Source organism: Bubalus bubalis, chromosome 9 (assembly GCF_019923935.1).
Source record: "Bubalus bubalis isolate 160015118507 breed Murrah chromosome 9, NDDB_SH_1, whole genome shotgun sequence".
Lineage (NCBI taxonomy): Eukaryota > Metazoa > Chordata > Mammalia > Artiodactyla > Bovidae > Bubalus > Bubalus bubalis.
Window position 1 is genome coordinate 80,209,345 of NC_059165.1, and position 16,574 is coordinate 80,225,918.

Genomic DNA, 16,574 nt, shown 5'->3' on the forward strand with positions numbered 1-16,574 from the left:
GATAATACAAATTGGAATCTTTAATACCAAAAAAATTTTCCTAGATTGAAGAAGAAGCAAATGGAGATGTTTTTGATATAGAAATTGGTGTATCAGATCCAGAGAAAGTTGGTGAGTCAACATTTATTATATTTTGTGCTTGCTACTTTTTGATAATTAACTTGGTTGTTAATGTGCTGTTTTTCCTAACTACATGCATTGTTACAATATTAAAATTGGTGCTTCTAATTTTTAAACTTGTGGCAGCTTGGTGGTTTGTATTGTCTCCCAGCTTTGTTGAGAAATAATTGACAAAAAAAAATTGTGTGTATTTAGGATGTTACACACATCACAATTATCACAATGTGATAGCTTAATATTTTACGAAATGATTGCCACAATCAAGTTAATATATTACCTCACATAGTTACCTTGTGTGTTAAGCTTATGATTTTTAATAGCTTGGCTTTTCTTATAGGTGATGGCATGAATGCTTACATGGCTTATAGAGTAACGACAAAGGTAAGCCTTTTGCTCCTCTAAAAAAATCATGAGCCCTCACTGTGTAGTATGAGGATAGTACAGTGATTAAAGTGTACGTGATCACTGTCTTTACAGGGTTATCATCCAGTAAAAAAGTTGCATATAAATAGTCACAGTGAGTCGTGAGTGGTTTGGTAGAGAGAGAGTTCTGGGAGGCTATGCAGTAAAAGATCTAATCTAGGCAAAGTAGAAGTGTTGCGGGTGGGAGAGGGGGCAAAGGGATTTGCTTGTGTAAAAGCCAGAAATAAGAAAACCTTGTGCTTTCTAGGACCTGCAGGAAGTAGTGCCAGATTAAATAGTTTGGCAGTAAGCCTGCCTTTATTATGAACAGCCACATTAGGAATTGTATGATGGAAAACCATTGAAGTTCAAACAAGAGTGTGGCACAATGAGATTTTTGTTCTAGAAAGCTCTCTCTGACTCAGTTTGGATTGGGAGGATAAAAGTGTCAGGGAACTTCCCTGGTGGAACACCAGTTAAGACTCTGTGCTTCCACTGCTGGGGAGTGTGTGAGTTCAGTCCCTGGTCAGGGAACTAAGATACCACGTGCTGCACAGTGTGGCCAAAATAAAAAGAAAGGTCAGGATCTCTAGTTGAGGCAGTGTGAGGCAGTTGCAATTCTTAAAGGGATTGTAGACCTTCAAATCTTAAAGACAGGGGGTCTGCAGCAGTCCTACTGTGAGAAGTGATAGTTAATACTAAGGAATTGGTTCTGGGGATGAGTGAAGAAAATGGTTTCTTGAGTTATATAGGAGCTGTGATCAGTAGAGCTTGGATGTAAGAAGTGAGGAAGGAGGGAAACCTGAGTCTTTGTCTAGAGAAACTCTGTGGTTGTTGGAATGATCCTGGAGAAAAGGCAATACAAAGAGAGGAACACAGTATGGAGTGAAATCTGTTAATTCATTAAACAGATACTTATTTATGTACCTTGGAGTCAGGCTGTCTTCCAAAAGCTAGAATAGTAAACAATACAGAGAAGTTCCCTTCACTTTTCCAGCAGGGGAAAATACGGTGAAATTGAGGTGGCAGTGCAATTTAAATGGAGGTTTTCCCTTGGACTATGCATCAGACTGAAGCCCTGTGGAGATCTAGGCTAGAGGTAAAGATCAGAGGTTAAGAATCATTAGCGTAAATACAGGTAGAGTTGGTGAGATGAGTTAAGTGTAGAATAAAGCAGGTGTTTTCTGTAAACAAACAAACAAACCAGCAACAGCTGTGATTTGGGGTTTTTTCAGTTAGAAATCTTTGTTTCACATTAGTTAGCTATTTTTTTTGCAGTGTAGACCTCTGTGTGTGTGTGTATGCATATTCACAATTATGTATTACATTAATTTTTAAATAATTGTTCAGTATTCAAAATTTGAAATACCTCTTCTTCACTTGTAGACTTCTCTTTCCATGTTCAGCAAAAGTGAATTTTCAGTTAAAAGAAGATTTAGTGACTTTCTTGGTTTGCATAGCAAATTAGCAAGCAAGTATTTACATGTTGGTTATATTGTGCCACCAGCTCCAGAAAAGAGTATAGTAGGTAAGTATGAATCTTTAAAAATGGATTTTTGTTACTGGTACTAGTTCAATTTTAATTGTATGGATTTGTGTATTCCATAATCACTCACTCTCATGACATATCAATGTCTTAAGAGATACTGAATTTAAATATTCTATTTGTGATAGTCATTTATCAACTGAAGAGTGTATAGCTAAAAATTCTATTTTCTAATACCTAAGGATTTTGATTTATACAATGTGATGATGTTAAATATTAAGTTGGAATTTAGCAAGATGGAAGCAATTAAAAACCCTTTTACGGTTATTAGAACCGTATCACTGAGTAACATTTAGAGAATATTTAATATTATTAGCATATTAACATTTTTCTGAGGACTTGGAGATGTTCCATGCTCAGCTATACATCGTACAAAAAGATTTGATTTAGCCTTGTTCACACAGGAGCTATTTAAACTCATCTTATTTGATTACATACCTCAATTTAACATTTAAAAACATTTCACTTTTACAGGTAATAAAGCCTTACTTAGTTAAGAATATGCAGACTATTACAAAAGAGGAAAACCTCTATTGTCCCACCATTAAAATTTTGTAGTATTTTTTCCACTCTTTCTTTTCAGTCGTAGATTTTTGGTGTTCTCTCAGGAGAAGTTGAGTGCACATCCTCCTTCTCCACCATCTTGAACCAATTTCCCAGTCATAGGTTTTTATTTAATCAGTTTTTTATACATATAAGATTGTTATTCTGAAATATATTTGAAATAAGTTTTATTCTAAGTTACTGTTTTTTCCTCTTTAAACATTTGATTTGAAAAGCAGTTTTATCTGTATCTTTTATGATTTTGAAACCTTGATATATTCAAAAGCATTTTTATATTCTTCCTCATTTTTAAAATTCAAAGATCTAGTATAGTTCTTCAGCTTTTTGGTCTCAAGACCCCTTGTGTATTCAGATATATTGAAGGGCCTTAAAGAGCTTTTGCTTTTGGAGCTATACCTCTTGATACTTACATGTGAGAATTTTTAAATTGTATTTATTAATCGACTCAAAAATAATAAACTCATAACCTGTTATTAACAAATAAGGTTTTTGTGAAAAATTATTTTTGTAAGGCAAAAATATAATGATAAGAATGGCTTCCCTTTTTTGTTTTTTACAGTTTTGCAAAATCTTTAATCTGTGACTTCATAGAAAATAGCTTTATTTTCACATCTGCTTCTGCACTGTATCTTTTGTAATACAACACATCATATAACTTTAGGAAAGCTCCACTGAGTTCTCATGAAAGAATGAGAGTAAAAAATAGAAAAATTACAGTGTGGTGTATTATGAAGACAGATTTTGTACACATCCCCTGCCACTCCTCAGAAAGGTCTCAGAATGCTTCCAGATATTCTAACCATGCTTTGTGAACTGCTAGTCTAGTTAATAATTTTATTTCTCTAAACTGTTGCAGTGGTATCCTTTGGCCTCCCATTATTTGTGTAGTGAACTTGTTTCATTTATCATAAATTAATTATTAATATCCTTTTTTCTTTAGCTTTAAGTTGTACAACTGTTTTTAATATATCAAAAGAGGAAAAACAAAATAATTTTTCTCATTTTGGTGACTAGATACACTAGTCTTTAAACATTGAGCCAGGAGGAAAAAAAAATTTAAAACTCAATTTTCATGCCAAGTTTATTGTTTCAAACTAATATTTCCCTCTAATAATCTTCAACCTTCCACCAATTATTAGATTAAAAGGATTGAAAAGATTGGAAGAATTTGAGGCAACCATATAAAATGCCTTTACTTATATCTTTAAAAAAGATATAAGTAAAGAGATTAGCAGGAAAAATAAATGTAGTTAAATAAAAGATAAAGTCAAGTTAGTTTCCTCTAAATGTGTGCATAAAGTCGGAGCAATTATTAAAGGTGGATAACAAGTTGTTCTGTGAAGTTCTTGGCAGAAAATCAAGTAGAGAAGTAGTCATTTTTAAAATTTCATGTTCATCAGTTTTTAAAAATGAATACATTAACTAAGAAAAAATTTGCACATGACTTTATTTTTTAAATTCAGAGAGGTTCTGTGAAAGAGCTCATTATTTCAGCTGTTATAAAACCAGATATGATAAACAAACAAGAACATGTTCTTAAAATCTGTGGCAGAGGAAATACTTAGCATAATCACAGATTACACTTATTTTTCTAGTACCAAAAGTAAAGACTTAATTTTTGCTCATAAGAGGTAAAAATATCAAGTGAGCTTAAACTCATGAATTTGAACTCCATTATGCATATTGCAATCAAACACATTTTAATTTACCAGGAGTATAATATATATCAAGTAAAATAAGGATTCCAAACTGGAAAGCTACAGACATAGCTCAATTTCTGCTTTAGCTGTACTCTTTTATAGTTTACATTAAAAGTACTTGCCAAGTATATATATTAATCTGTTAAATATAGGATACTAGTTATAATTTTTGACACTTTTTTGTCACGTTCAAATATATTTTAAATTATTCAGAAAGTGAAAGTGTTAATTACTCAGTTGCGTCTGACTCTGTGACCCCATGAGCTGTGTAGCCTGCCAGACTCCTCTGTCTGTGGAATTCTCCAGACAAGAATACTGGCATGGGTAGCCATTCCCTTCTCCAGGGGACCTTCCCAACCTAGGGATTGAACTTGGGTCTCCTGCATTGCAGGTAGATTCTTTACCATCTCTGAGCCACCAGGGAAGCCAAATTATGCATTAATTATTTTAAAAGAATGTTTCTCAGTAGTAGAAAATCATGAATCTCATTCAATTTTTTCAAAGGCATGACCAAGGTCAAGGTGGGTAAAGAAGATTCATCATCCACAGAATTTGTAGAAAAACGGAGAGCAGCTCTTGAAAGGTAATTCTCATCAGCTATGTTTATTACTTTTATGTTTTTATTTCAGGAATATAAGTCTGATTCCACTAAGTAGCACAAGTATATTATTAAGTATGAAAATTCTGAAGTACCACTCGATTACTCTTAAGAGTGCTATAAGCTTTTTTAAAGAAAATTGGTTCATTAAAAAATATGGTACTGTATCCTTGTTCCATTTCTGTTCTCATAACAAAGTGATACTTGTTTTCATCTACATTAATTTTTCTTTTGAATAGTTAGTGATATTGAAATATTATTAAATGCAATGAAAAATTAGGTTTGTGCTCCCTCCTTCAGTTCTTTATAGTTGATTGTGACTTGAGAGTACAAAAGGGTTAGTCAGTGCTTGAACTGACTGTATAGTTAAATAAAGGCTGATAGATATATATGCTATACCTTCTTTTATACTTCTTGACCTGACACATTTCCTATAGCTTTGAAGACGTGTTCATTGTGGCCAACTCAAAGAGAAATGGATGGGAGGAATCTACTCCCAGAATCTTAACATTTCTTCCTTTCTGTGCTGAAAATGTGAGAAAACAAGTTCAAAACTATCTTAAAGTTCACCTTATAGTTGATAATTACCTAGATTTAAAATACTTGCTACTTTCATAGATTTTTTTTTGTTTTTAATTTTAATCAAATTTGCTTATTTGTTTTATTTTCTCTTTTGGCTTAAAATTAGTGGTTAGAGTAGATAAGGACAGTTTTTAGGAAATAGCATATATATCTACTGGGTATAAATTAGTTTTTAAAACTCTTTCTGAGACAACATATTTCTGGATTTTAGTAATAAATTATTTCAGTTTTTAAAAAATGCCACAGTAAAGTCAGGTTTGAACAATTCATAATAAGAAAAGCTAGTGTGCAACTTAAAATCTTACGTTAGAGAAGACTTAAAAGATGAGATTATGTCTGTGAGACTAGCAGTCACTCTGGAAAAAGATTTAAATTGCATCAATAGAAGTTTAATTTAGGCATTAGAATTGATTCTGTGGTGAAAGAAGTCATAGACTGAGTATGTTTAAGAATAAAGATAGATAATGTACTGCCTTGATTTCACTTAGTTCTTCCTGAAAGTATAACCATGACCTTTTGAGAAGCCTTTCCAGTCCTGTTTTTCTGTGAGTAAATTTGAAATATTTTGGATGACATCTTTGATAAGAAACATAATGAAGATTTATTGTACCAAGGACATATTTGATTCTCCACTCACCTTTTCTTTTAACTGGAATGCATTGCATAGTACTTAAACCGTACCTTCATTCACTATGTAACACTGAGGAGAGTTTTACAGAAGTATTGAAGCTTGACCTAGTATATTCGTGAAGATAGTTTCTTGACTAGTAAATATTACTTGTTAAATAGTGTCAGTACCTTAGCAGAATTTGCAGTGTGATAAAGCGTATTATGAGTTCATTCTACATTAGAAAAGATAACTAAAGAAAATACAGGTGTAAAGGTACAGAAGCAGAGGAACTGGAATGATTTTTATTGTGAGTTTTCTGTGGCATTTCTTAAAATTTAAATATTTAGGCATTTCTGTGGGATACATGACCTAATTGGATCTGGCAGGTCAAGGATGTATTTCTTCATATATGGTCTAGTAGTCATTTACATAGTTATTTATTTGTTGAACTTTGAGAATCCAGATGACTGTCTTGAGCAAAAGTATTAATATCTAGTATTAAAATATGAGAAGAGAAAGGGGGTGGTTAAGAACCCAAACATTCCTCCTGTGCCACACTCAATAAGCAGAAACTACATCTTCTAAGTATCCTAAAGATAGCTCACTTGATTTTCTTATGAGTGCTTCATGTGTTACCTTACGAGCATATTGAGTTTGTTTTATAGTAAGGATACACTTCTGTAAATATAAACTGAGAAATGTAAAGTAGCATGAAGTAGTGTATAGGGTTTTAGAATCCTTTCTCTGTTGAAACCTGCACTCCATTATGCACTGCCCACTACCTGTGAGGTCTTGGACCAGTTATTTAACCTAAATTCATTGTTCCTTTTCTCTAAAAATGTAAGTGTATCATAATAAGTACCTGCAAACCCAGCTGGCAAAGCCTCAACAGTTAGTGTAGATTGATTAACCCACTCATATCAGAAGGTTTGGAGGTAGGCAGATGTTTAATGTTATCAAGTTCATCAGGAAATCCTGTTGTTTCCTTTTGATATCTGGACAACAGTTGTTTCATCCGTTCACTACTAGTTGAAACCTCGGAATTAACTCCAGTAGACTCCACGTTGATCTCCCTGTTTCCATCCTCATACCTCTACTCTTTTTTTAATATAACCGCCAGTGTCATCTGGTGGTTATGCATCATCCCCGCTCATACACGCATCTAATTTCACTCAATAAAGGCCGTAATCCTTATAATGACCTATAAAATCTTCCATGACATGCGCTGCTCACTCTATTACGTACTTGATATCATATCTTCCTTGATCACTTTGCTCTAGGCCACACTCACCTTTTTGCTGCTCCTCAAAGGTCCCTGGCATTTTCTCACCTGGGTTTTCACTCCCCTACCCACTGTGGCACTGCCTATAAAGCTTTTGCTCCTGGGGTATCCGCATGGCTAATTCCATTACCTGTTTAAAATTCAGGCATTCAGGTATCACCTTTTCTGACCTATTCTATTTAAATTGCCATCAACCGCTGATCCCATTGGGCTTCCCTTGTAAGCTCAGTTGGTAAAGAATCTGCCTGCAGTGCAGGAGACCCCAGTTTGATTCCTGGGTGGGGGAGATCCCCTGGAGAAGGGGTAGGATACCCACTCCAGTATTCTGGCCTGGAGAATTCCATGGACCATATAGTCTATGGGGTTGCAAAGAGTCGGACACGACTGGGCGACTTTCACTTTCACTGATCCCATTTACTTGTCCTTTCTCTACTTGTCCTTTCATTTCTCCACAGCATTTGCCATCTTATCTCATACTACATAATTTTTATGATTTGTTGTCTGTCTTCTTTTTCTAATATAAGCTTCAGTAGGAAAGGAATCTTGTTCTCTTTTGTTCATTGATACATTCTGAGTACTCAGAACAGTAACTGACGTGTAGTAAATGCTCAAGATACGTTGAATATCATCAGATATTCATCATCATCAAATGAATGTCATCAGAGACCCAGGTTCTTTTTGCCTTCTTGGTCTCTCTTTGTTAGCACATATCTTTGAGTCTAAAGCAAGAGAAATATCTCTAACTCTGTTTCTCTCAAGCATTTTGTATAACCTGCTTTATTTTGCTTTAGTAAGTAAGTAGAAATTTGAAAGCGACCCCATGGAATATAGCCCTCCAGGCTTCTCTGTCCATGGAATGCTCCAGGCAAGAATGCTGGAGTGGGTTGCCAGGGGATCTCCCAGATCCAGGCATCAAACCCAGGTCTCCTGCATTGCAGGCAGATTCTTTACCATCTCAGCCACCAGGGAAGCAGTTGAAAGCCCTTAGTGATTGTAAATATACTGATAACCTTTCCTTAGCACAAATCTTAAGAACTAACTGCTGACCACTTCTTGCAGAGTCTGATACTTTTCATCAGTTCCTAGCGTCTTTCATTTATGTCTTCCTTCAGTGTTTGTTCTTCCCCCCAATACCTCTTTCCATTGTATTTTCAGTGTATTCTTCCTACATTTGTTTTTGTTCTTTATCTTTCTTCTACATATCTATAACCTTCTCTGACCTTAATTCTGAATTGGTGTATAGTTACAAATAGTTCATTAAAAATCCGTTTTATGTTTCTTTTCTTAATTTTAACATTATGTAAGTTTAATACCTTTTTAAAGTGGTTGGTTACTCTTTATTTTCATGTAACTCTTAAGAAAGTTTTATTGTCTTTTTCTAGAACATAATTTTTCAACATTAATTCCTCAAAATGCTAGTATGTTTTAAGGTGAAAAAAAGAAATCTACTTTCAGTTGAGGTTTATTGTAAGCTTTAACAAAGTTAAACCAGATCTTTTTCCTGCAGTACTTCTCACAGCATTTAATATGCTGCTCTTCACTGTGAATCTTAAAGGAATATGTATGTAATATATTTCAAACTTTCTTGGTCATAGAAACACTCTTTTTCTTGGAATATTGCATGAGACTAGTATTCTCACTTAATAGAACTCACTCAAAAATTCTCACTAGAACTCACTTTAAAAAGTTATTTTAAAATATAAGTAGTATTAGCTATTTCCATTTACGTTTGAAGTACTGCAGTTTTTCTTAAAGGTTGTGTACTAGATGTTTTATCTTCCTTGCTTGTTCATTTTATGAATGTCTTAAGTGCTTGCTATTTATCTGCTGTTATGTGCACTCAGATGAACAACTTATGCAAACTGCTCTTAAACAGTACACAGTCCTGCTGCTGCTGCTGCTGCTAAGTCGCTTCAGTCGTGTCTGACTCTGTGTGACCCCATAGACGGCAGCCCACCAGGCTCCCCTGTCCCTGGGATTCTCCAGGCAAGAACACTGGAGTGGGTTGCCATTTCCTTCTCCAGTGCATGAAAGTGAAAAGTGAAAGTGAAGTCGCTCAGTCGTGCCCGACTCTTAGCGACCCCATGGATTGCAGCCTACCAGGCTCCTCCGTCCATGTGATTTTCCAGGCAAGAGTACTGGACTTAATAATTCAGCTAGAGTAGTACTGGAGAACTTTAGTGTTAAAATTGTTTAAGTAAAATTCCAGTGGAAAAATATCAGCATTTCTCAAACTTACAGGATTAGTGTTCCTACTGTACTTTTTTTTAGTTTCATAAACTAAGCAGCAAATAAATAATTTTTAAAACCACAGGGTAGATTGTATTGTACGTATCTGTTAAATACCACTTCTATTATAATGACCTCTTACGTGAGCTGATGACTTAAAATGAAGTTTAATGCGGTAAATATTTTATTTAAATATATAAAAACAGAAGTTAATGCTTGAGCTTTTTTTTTTCCCCAGAAACTCTTAGGCATATTCTATAATCTGTTCTGTATAAATAGAATAAAAGCATATTAATTATTATAATAGAAACATCACTGCATGTAATTATTAATCTGGGGAAAGAGAAATTTTTAAAAAATGGGATTAGATAAGTAGCAGTGATTCAAATAGTGGAATTTTTTTTCTTATGAACGAAGGACTGGTAATTTATTGTGACTGTCAGGGTTTGATCTTTTCTCATAAAGAAAAATTACTAAAGTAATAAGCTGATAGTGATTTAATAGTGATGTTTCTCTTTACTTTTTATTTTATGTGATGTCTTATAAGGAAAACATCAAAAATAGCAAAACCTTGGAAATAGAAATGTTGAAAAAAATTTAGCCCTTGTCAAATGAGGATCAAAACTGATTTGATAATTTAAATCTACTGCCAAGGGGGGAAAAATTGGTAGGCTGTTCTCCATTTTGGTATTGATGGCAATTAAAAAAAAAAATAGTTTGGACTAGTTAGTAATATATATATTACTAGAATATATATAATAATGACTGGGGACATACTGACCTGCCAAAAGATAGAGTTGTTTGACAAACTTAGATATGTACCCTAACTCTAATATTTTGCAGTGAGAAGTTTGGTAAGTACTTTAACCTCTCTCCATTCCTACCCCTACCCCCCTACCGTGCCTCTTTTTACATAATTATGAATTTTTTTTTACGTAATTATGAATTTTCAAAAGATGAATGAAAAGCTTTTTAATTATTAAATTACTGTAAAATTCTACATAATTAGAGTGAAAGCAAACTGATAGGAAGCAAACAGAAGGCATCTTTTTTAATTTTTAAATATTCTTTTGTTGAAATAAGATTTAAAATAAGATGCTACTGATAAATAAAGGAGCATTTTATTCTTAAATCTAGGTATCTCCAAAGAACAGTAAAGCATCCAACTTTACTACAGGATCCTGATTTAAGGCAGTTCTTAGAAAGTTCGGAGGTACTATTTCTCCTTTAAATTTTTATATGTAAATGTTCTCATTTATGATTATCAGTGTAGTAATTTATATAAGTATAGGTGTTCAGTAAACAGCTGTATTAATAAATGGAATAAAACAATGTGTTGTGTGTGTTTTTTTTTTTTTTTTGCTTAGTGCTTTAATTAGCTTTAATTACTTAACTAAATTCATAGCAAAATATCTTCTTCATATCAATAATTGTAGGATGATTATTCCCTTTCTTGAAATATATTAAAACCAGAATTAAAAGAATAGCTTACAAATAGTCTAATTCTGAATACCCTAAGTCATTGCTTAGGCATTATGTTGAAATAAGTTTATTCAGACCTCATTTTAGAGATAGTTGAATGTGAGTTTGTATGTCTACATTCTAATAGTGTTATTAAGGTTTTTGAAATGGAAATGTGTGATTTGAAAGAACTTTAATTATAAACATGCTGATCTTTATATTTGGCACATTTTATCCTCTAATTGTTACCATATGAGATTTTTTTTTTAATCTACTTGAACTCCAGAGTTGTTTAAAAAAAAATTCCAAATCTCACAGCCCTGACTAAGTATAAGGAGATTTTTCTCAAGACTTTCTCCTTTTTTCCTTTTAAACAGTTTATATCTGCTAGCAAACAGGTGGCCAGTGTTAAGGTGCTTGGCAATTTCTTAATATATTTTGACAAACAGAGTGTTGTTCTATCTAAATGTAAACGTGCAGAAGAAAAACAAATGGAAAGTCTATTTTTTAAGTTTTCCTTTGAGAATGTACAAGTAGTGTATTTGAGAAATTAGATCTCACTATTGAAATGTATGAGAGTGAAGAAAATACAACCTCCTTTTTTTCTTTTCTTTTTTTTTCGGGGGTGTTATGTGGGGGCAGTCCCTTTTGTGGCCAGTTAAGCCTCTAGGCTTTTAACCGGTTTGTTTGCCCTTATTTGTCATTCAATTCCAGCTGCCTAGAGCAGTTAATACACAGGCTCTGAGTGGAGCAGGAATATTGAGGATGGTGAACAAGGCTGCCGACGCTGTCAACAAAATGACAATCAAGATGAATGAATCGGATGCAGTAAGAGCTGATTTTTCGACTTGAATAATGAGATGAATTAATGAGCCCAACAATTGCATTTTAAAGCTGTACAAGTAGAAAATAGGATATTAATTTGCTTATTGAGTGTAGTTCCCAGCACATCAGTTGACCACCATGGTTATACATGGTTAATTCGTTGCTTTAAAACAAGGAATGTAGCTTGCTATTGGTAACCTAATTTACACTGGTTTGTTGTGGCTAAATTAGCTCCATTTTTCATTTTTCTCTTAGTGGTTTGAAGAAAAGCAGCAGCAATTTGAAAATCTGGATCAGCAACTTAGGAAACTTCATGCCAGTGTTGAAGCCTTGGTCTGTCATAGAAAAGGTTTGTTTGTCTTGTTATTTATATGTTTAACACTGTAAGTTAATTCAGATATTTTATTTTGCAATATAATATTAAAGTTGTGAAATGAATAGTTTTAAGAGGATGTTTTCTGTTTCAACTTTGTTACTTAATATTTGTTGTTGTATTTTAATCTTCTAGTTTAGAAGAAAAATCTTAGGTTTGTAAAAGTATATTTTGAATTTTAGATTAAAACTGCTTGATAATTAACTCTGTTAAGCATATACTGAATGAATGAAGATGTCTTATTGGTAACTCTTAATAATTAAAGAATGAAATTCAAAAATTGATACTTGAAATTTGTCTTTAAATGTAGTTTTGTGCCTATATTTCCTAAAGAACTGTGAAGCATTTGCTTCATTTTTCAAGCACAGTATTTAAAAACCCAGAAAGGGGAGTATTTAAAATTCATTAAAAAATTGAGTTCTAATTTTTTATTCCATTGTGAGGTGTTTTTGGTTTTATTTTTAAAGAATACATGACTTCTAGAACTACCTTTCTGAAACACTTAGTAAGTAATTATCTTTCTAGAACACTTTCTAAACCACTTAGTAAATAATTTATTACTTGTAAGTGCCATTATCAGTAATACATTGCAAAAAAAAGTAATTACAAAAACCTACTAATATATTTCTTATTGAAAACAGTTTTTCCTATTTATATTCTCTCTTAGGGAACATTTTATGGTTCTTTAAGAGAACTTTATGAAATGCAGAGCAACAGAGCAAATCCAGGCAAAGTAATCATTAGTTCTTGACATCTGTTTTTCTGTTTGATGTGTTTAAAATGATCACATTCAAAAATTCTTAATATTTCACTAAGCTTTGGTGTTGCACACAAAGAAAAAAAGAATAAGATTTATGTGAATTATATATACAGTTTTGTCTTGTTTTCTTCCTGTGTGCTAAATAATAATCTCATAAAAATTGTTATTTTCAATGATAAATACATGTTTAAAGGCCAGATAATGTAATACAAATCAATTGTGAGTGTTCCCAGTGCTTTTCATATAAAAATATTAATTTTTTGTCTTTTTTAGGACTAGACAGAGAAGCACTTAGGAGGAGAATGGGAAGGGAGATTATTATATCAAATTTTAAACATAGTTTATACCCTAGGCATATAGGCATTGTACTTCTAAATTTTCAGTAGAGCTCTGAACAGTTGACATTTATATGCCCAAGGCATTTTAATGACTTTTTTTCATGTTATTATTTTTAAATATTTTTTTATTTTTTAATTGGAGCATATTGTTTTACAGTGTTATTTTAAAATATTTGAGCAGCTTGTAAATAGATAAAATTTAAAGAGAATGTAAAATATCAATGCAATATTTAAGAACTTCACTAGTGAACACTAAAAATGAATGCTTTTCTATTTCAGAACTTTCAGCCAACACAGCTGCCTTTGCTAAAAGTGCTGCCATGTTAGGTAATTCTGAAGATCATACTGCTCTATCTAGAGCTTTGTCTCAGCTTGCAGAGGTTGAGGAGAAGATAGACCAGTTACATCAAGAACAAGCTTTTGCTGACTTTTATATGTTTTCAGAACTACTTAGTGACTACATTCGTCTTATTGCTGCAGTGAAAGTAAGCCTTATTTTGTAATCTTCCTTGAATTTTTCATACTTCACTGTTTTGCTTATAAGAAGAATATGGTTTCCTATTAGGCATGCATTTAAGTATGTAAATTACATACTAGTATGTATAAAAGGATTTCAAGATGATTATTCATAACTTAATATTCTCTTCCCCATGACTTAATACCATAGACAGAATTGATTTTTTTTTTAAGGGATCCAAGGATGCCAAATACGGTAAAACCAATACATACTTACTTACATATTTGCATATAGAAGTTTGCAACTAACTGATAGCATTAGTTTACTCTTTCTAGCCTGAGCTGACACTACCACTGGACTCTGTTCTCATTAGTAAAGTTATAATAAATCAGACAAAACCAGAACTGACTGACTATTGCATGAATATATTTAACGGTGACTTTAGCCTGAATTTAGATAAGAAAACATTTTGTGTGGTCATCATGTATTTATAGATGACATGGGACTAGATTAGATAAAGAACTGTGTTTTCAAGTTGTAATGGTTGAGGATGAGCAGTCTTAAGTTTCTGAATAATTGATAAAGTAAACCTGTTAACTAATAAAAATTAGTCTTTTACAGATATCTCTAATATTCAGATAATTGAACTGTTATTTTGTCTGTTACATGTTTTGGAATATACTTTTTAAGATCTTGTGTCTTTGAAGTATTGTTATGAACATTAGTTTATGGAATAAGGGAACTGGAAGTTTACTTTGAATTCATACATCTAGAAAGTTAATGCAACCTTGTTCCTTGCTTTCTTACACAAAATTTTTTCAGCTTAAGTCCGATCAAATTGATTCATCTGTAATCAGAACATTGATGCATTGCATCTTTTAGATGATTCTGTTCTCAGGCTAGTGACAGTTTATTGCTGGAGGGTTCTTAGCACTTCATAGAGGCTCCTTGCTGCTGCTGCTGCTAAGTCGCATCAGTCGTGTCCGACTCTGTGTGACCCCATAGACGGCAGCCCACCAGGCTGCCCCATCCCTGGGATTCTCCAGGCAAGAACACTGGAGTGGGTTGCCATTTCCTTCTCCAATGCATGAAAGTGAAAAGTGAAAGGGAAGTCGCTCAGTAGTGTCCAACTCTTAGCGATCCCATGGACTGCGGTCCACCAGGGTCCTCCGTCCATGGGATTCTCCAGGCAAGAGTACTGCAGTGGGGTGCCATTGCCTTCTCCAGAGGCTCCTTAAGTTTAGGCTAAATTATCAATTTTGTTTGTATTTACTCTTAGATGTCACTCTTTATATTCCTAGTGGTTAATTTTTCTTTTCAGCTATTTAAAGATGTTAATATAGATAGTTGTTAGAGTATTCAGTTCAGTTCAGTTGCTCAGTCGTGTCCAACTCTTTGCAACCCCATGAATCGCAGCACACCGGGCCTCCCTGTCCATCACCAACTCGCGGAGTTCACTCAGACTCACATCCATTGAGTCAGTGATGCCATCCAGCCATCTCATCCTCTTTCGTCCCCTTCTCCTGCCCTCAATCCCTCCCAGCATCAGAGTCTTTTCCAATGAGTCAGCTCTTCACATGAGGTGGCCAAAGTACTGGAGTTTCAGCTTTAGCATCATTCCTTCCAAAGAAATCCCAGGGCTGATCTCCTTCAGAATGGACTGGTTGCATCTCCTTGCAGTCCAATGGACTCTCAAGAGTCTTCTCCAACATCACAGTTCAAAAGCATCAATTCTTTGGCACTCAGCTTTCTTCACAGTCCAACTCTCACATCCATACATGACCACAGGAAAAACCATAGCCTTGACTAGACGGGCCTTTGTTGGCAAAGTAATGTCTCTGCTTTTGAATATGCTATCTAGGTTGGTCATAACTTTCCTACCAAGGAGTAAGCGTCTTTTAATTTCATGGCTGCAGTCACCACCTGCCGTGATTTTGGAGCCCAAAAACATAAAATCTGACACTGTTTCCACAGTTTCCCCATCTATTTCCCATGAAGTGATGGGACCAGATGCCATGATCTTATACTTCATTTTAAATAGGCAACTAGTGATACACAGAAGTCCAGTTTATAGATAATGGTTCCTGTTTCTCTGCCACCTGCTCTCACCTCATTCCAGAACTCCTACTAACATGAGAGCTGTTGTTAAAAAGAATAACACCTCCAGAAAAAACCTGTGGGTTCAAAAAGGGACACTTGGCACTGTGTGAGAGGTAGTACATGCTGAGAAGAGCTAACCTGGGAGAAGACTCCCTCTCAGTGTTAATCTTCCTGTGTGATGGATGCTCATCCTTCAAAAACAGCTTTTCTCATACTGCCTTTACCTTCTTACTGTATTTTTGCATCTCATGAAGTTACAGTTATATTCATATCCCAGAATGTTTCTTACAGAACACTCAACACTGAAAAATGCACCACAGTCAACTAAGTCTTTGAGATAATGTTTGTGATCCCTGTCTTGTGGATTCAGTGTACATTTAAAAAGCTCAGGACTGTCCAGTAGTAAAAAAAAAATGAAATAGACATTTAACTTTGTTTAATCCGGAGGCTTCCAAATTCATATGAACAGGAATTCTTTTCCACTTAATGTCCTTGCACATATATGGAACACCCTTTGGGAAATACTAAATCAGTATGGTCTGTGGTCAAGTTATACGTTAAGATGCATTAAGCTGTTTCAGATTGATTTTCTACTGAAACCTAGCCCAACTCAATTTCATAAAGGAA

At 34.0% G+C, this 16,574-nt stretch overlaps 1 protein-coding gene across 2 annotated transcripts in view; it reads left to right on the forward strand.

Annotated features, from left to right (window-relative positions):
- The window catches only part of SNX2 (sorting nexin 2), a 58,758-nt gene that overhangs the window by 34,840 nt on the left and 7,344 nt on the right, over positions 1-16,574 (forward strand). For both annotated transcript variants that reach the window (XM_006059503.3, XM_006059504.3), the window contains exons 4-11: positions 45-111; positions 458-501; positions 1,909-2,050; positions 4,837-4,915; positions 10,771-10,846; positions 11,809-11,922; positions 12,175-12,268; positions 13,670-13,875. In XM_006059503.3, coding sequence (XP_006059565.1) covers positions 45-111; positions 458-501; positions 1,909-2,050; positions 4,837-4,915; positions 10,771-10,846; positions 11,809-11,922; positions 12,175-12,268; positions 13,670-13,875 — 822 coding nt within the window. The remainder of the gene's footprint in view (positions 1-44; positions 112-457; positions 502-1,908; positions 2,051-4,836; positions 4,916-10,770; positions 10,847-11,808; positions 11,923-12,174; positions 12,269-13,669; positions 13,876-16,574) is intronic.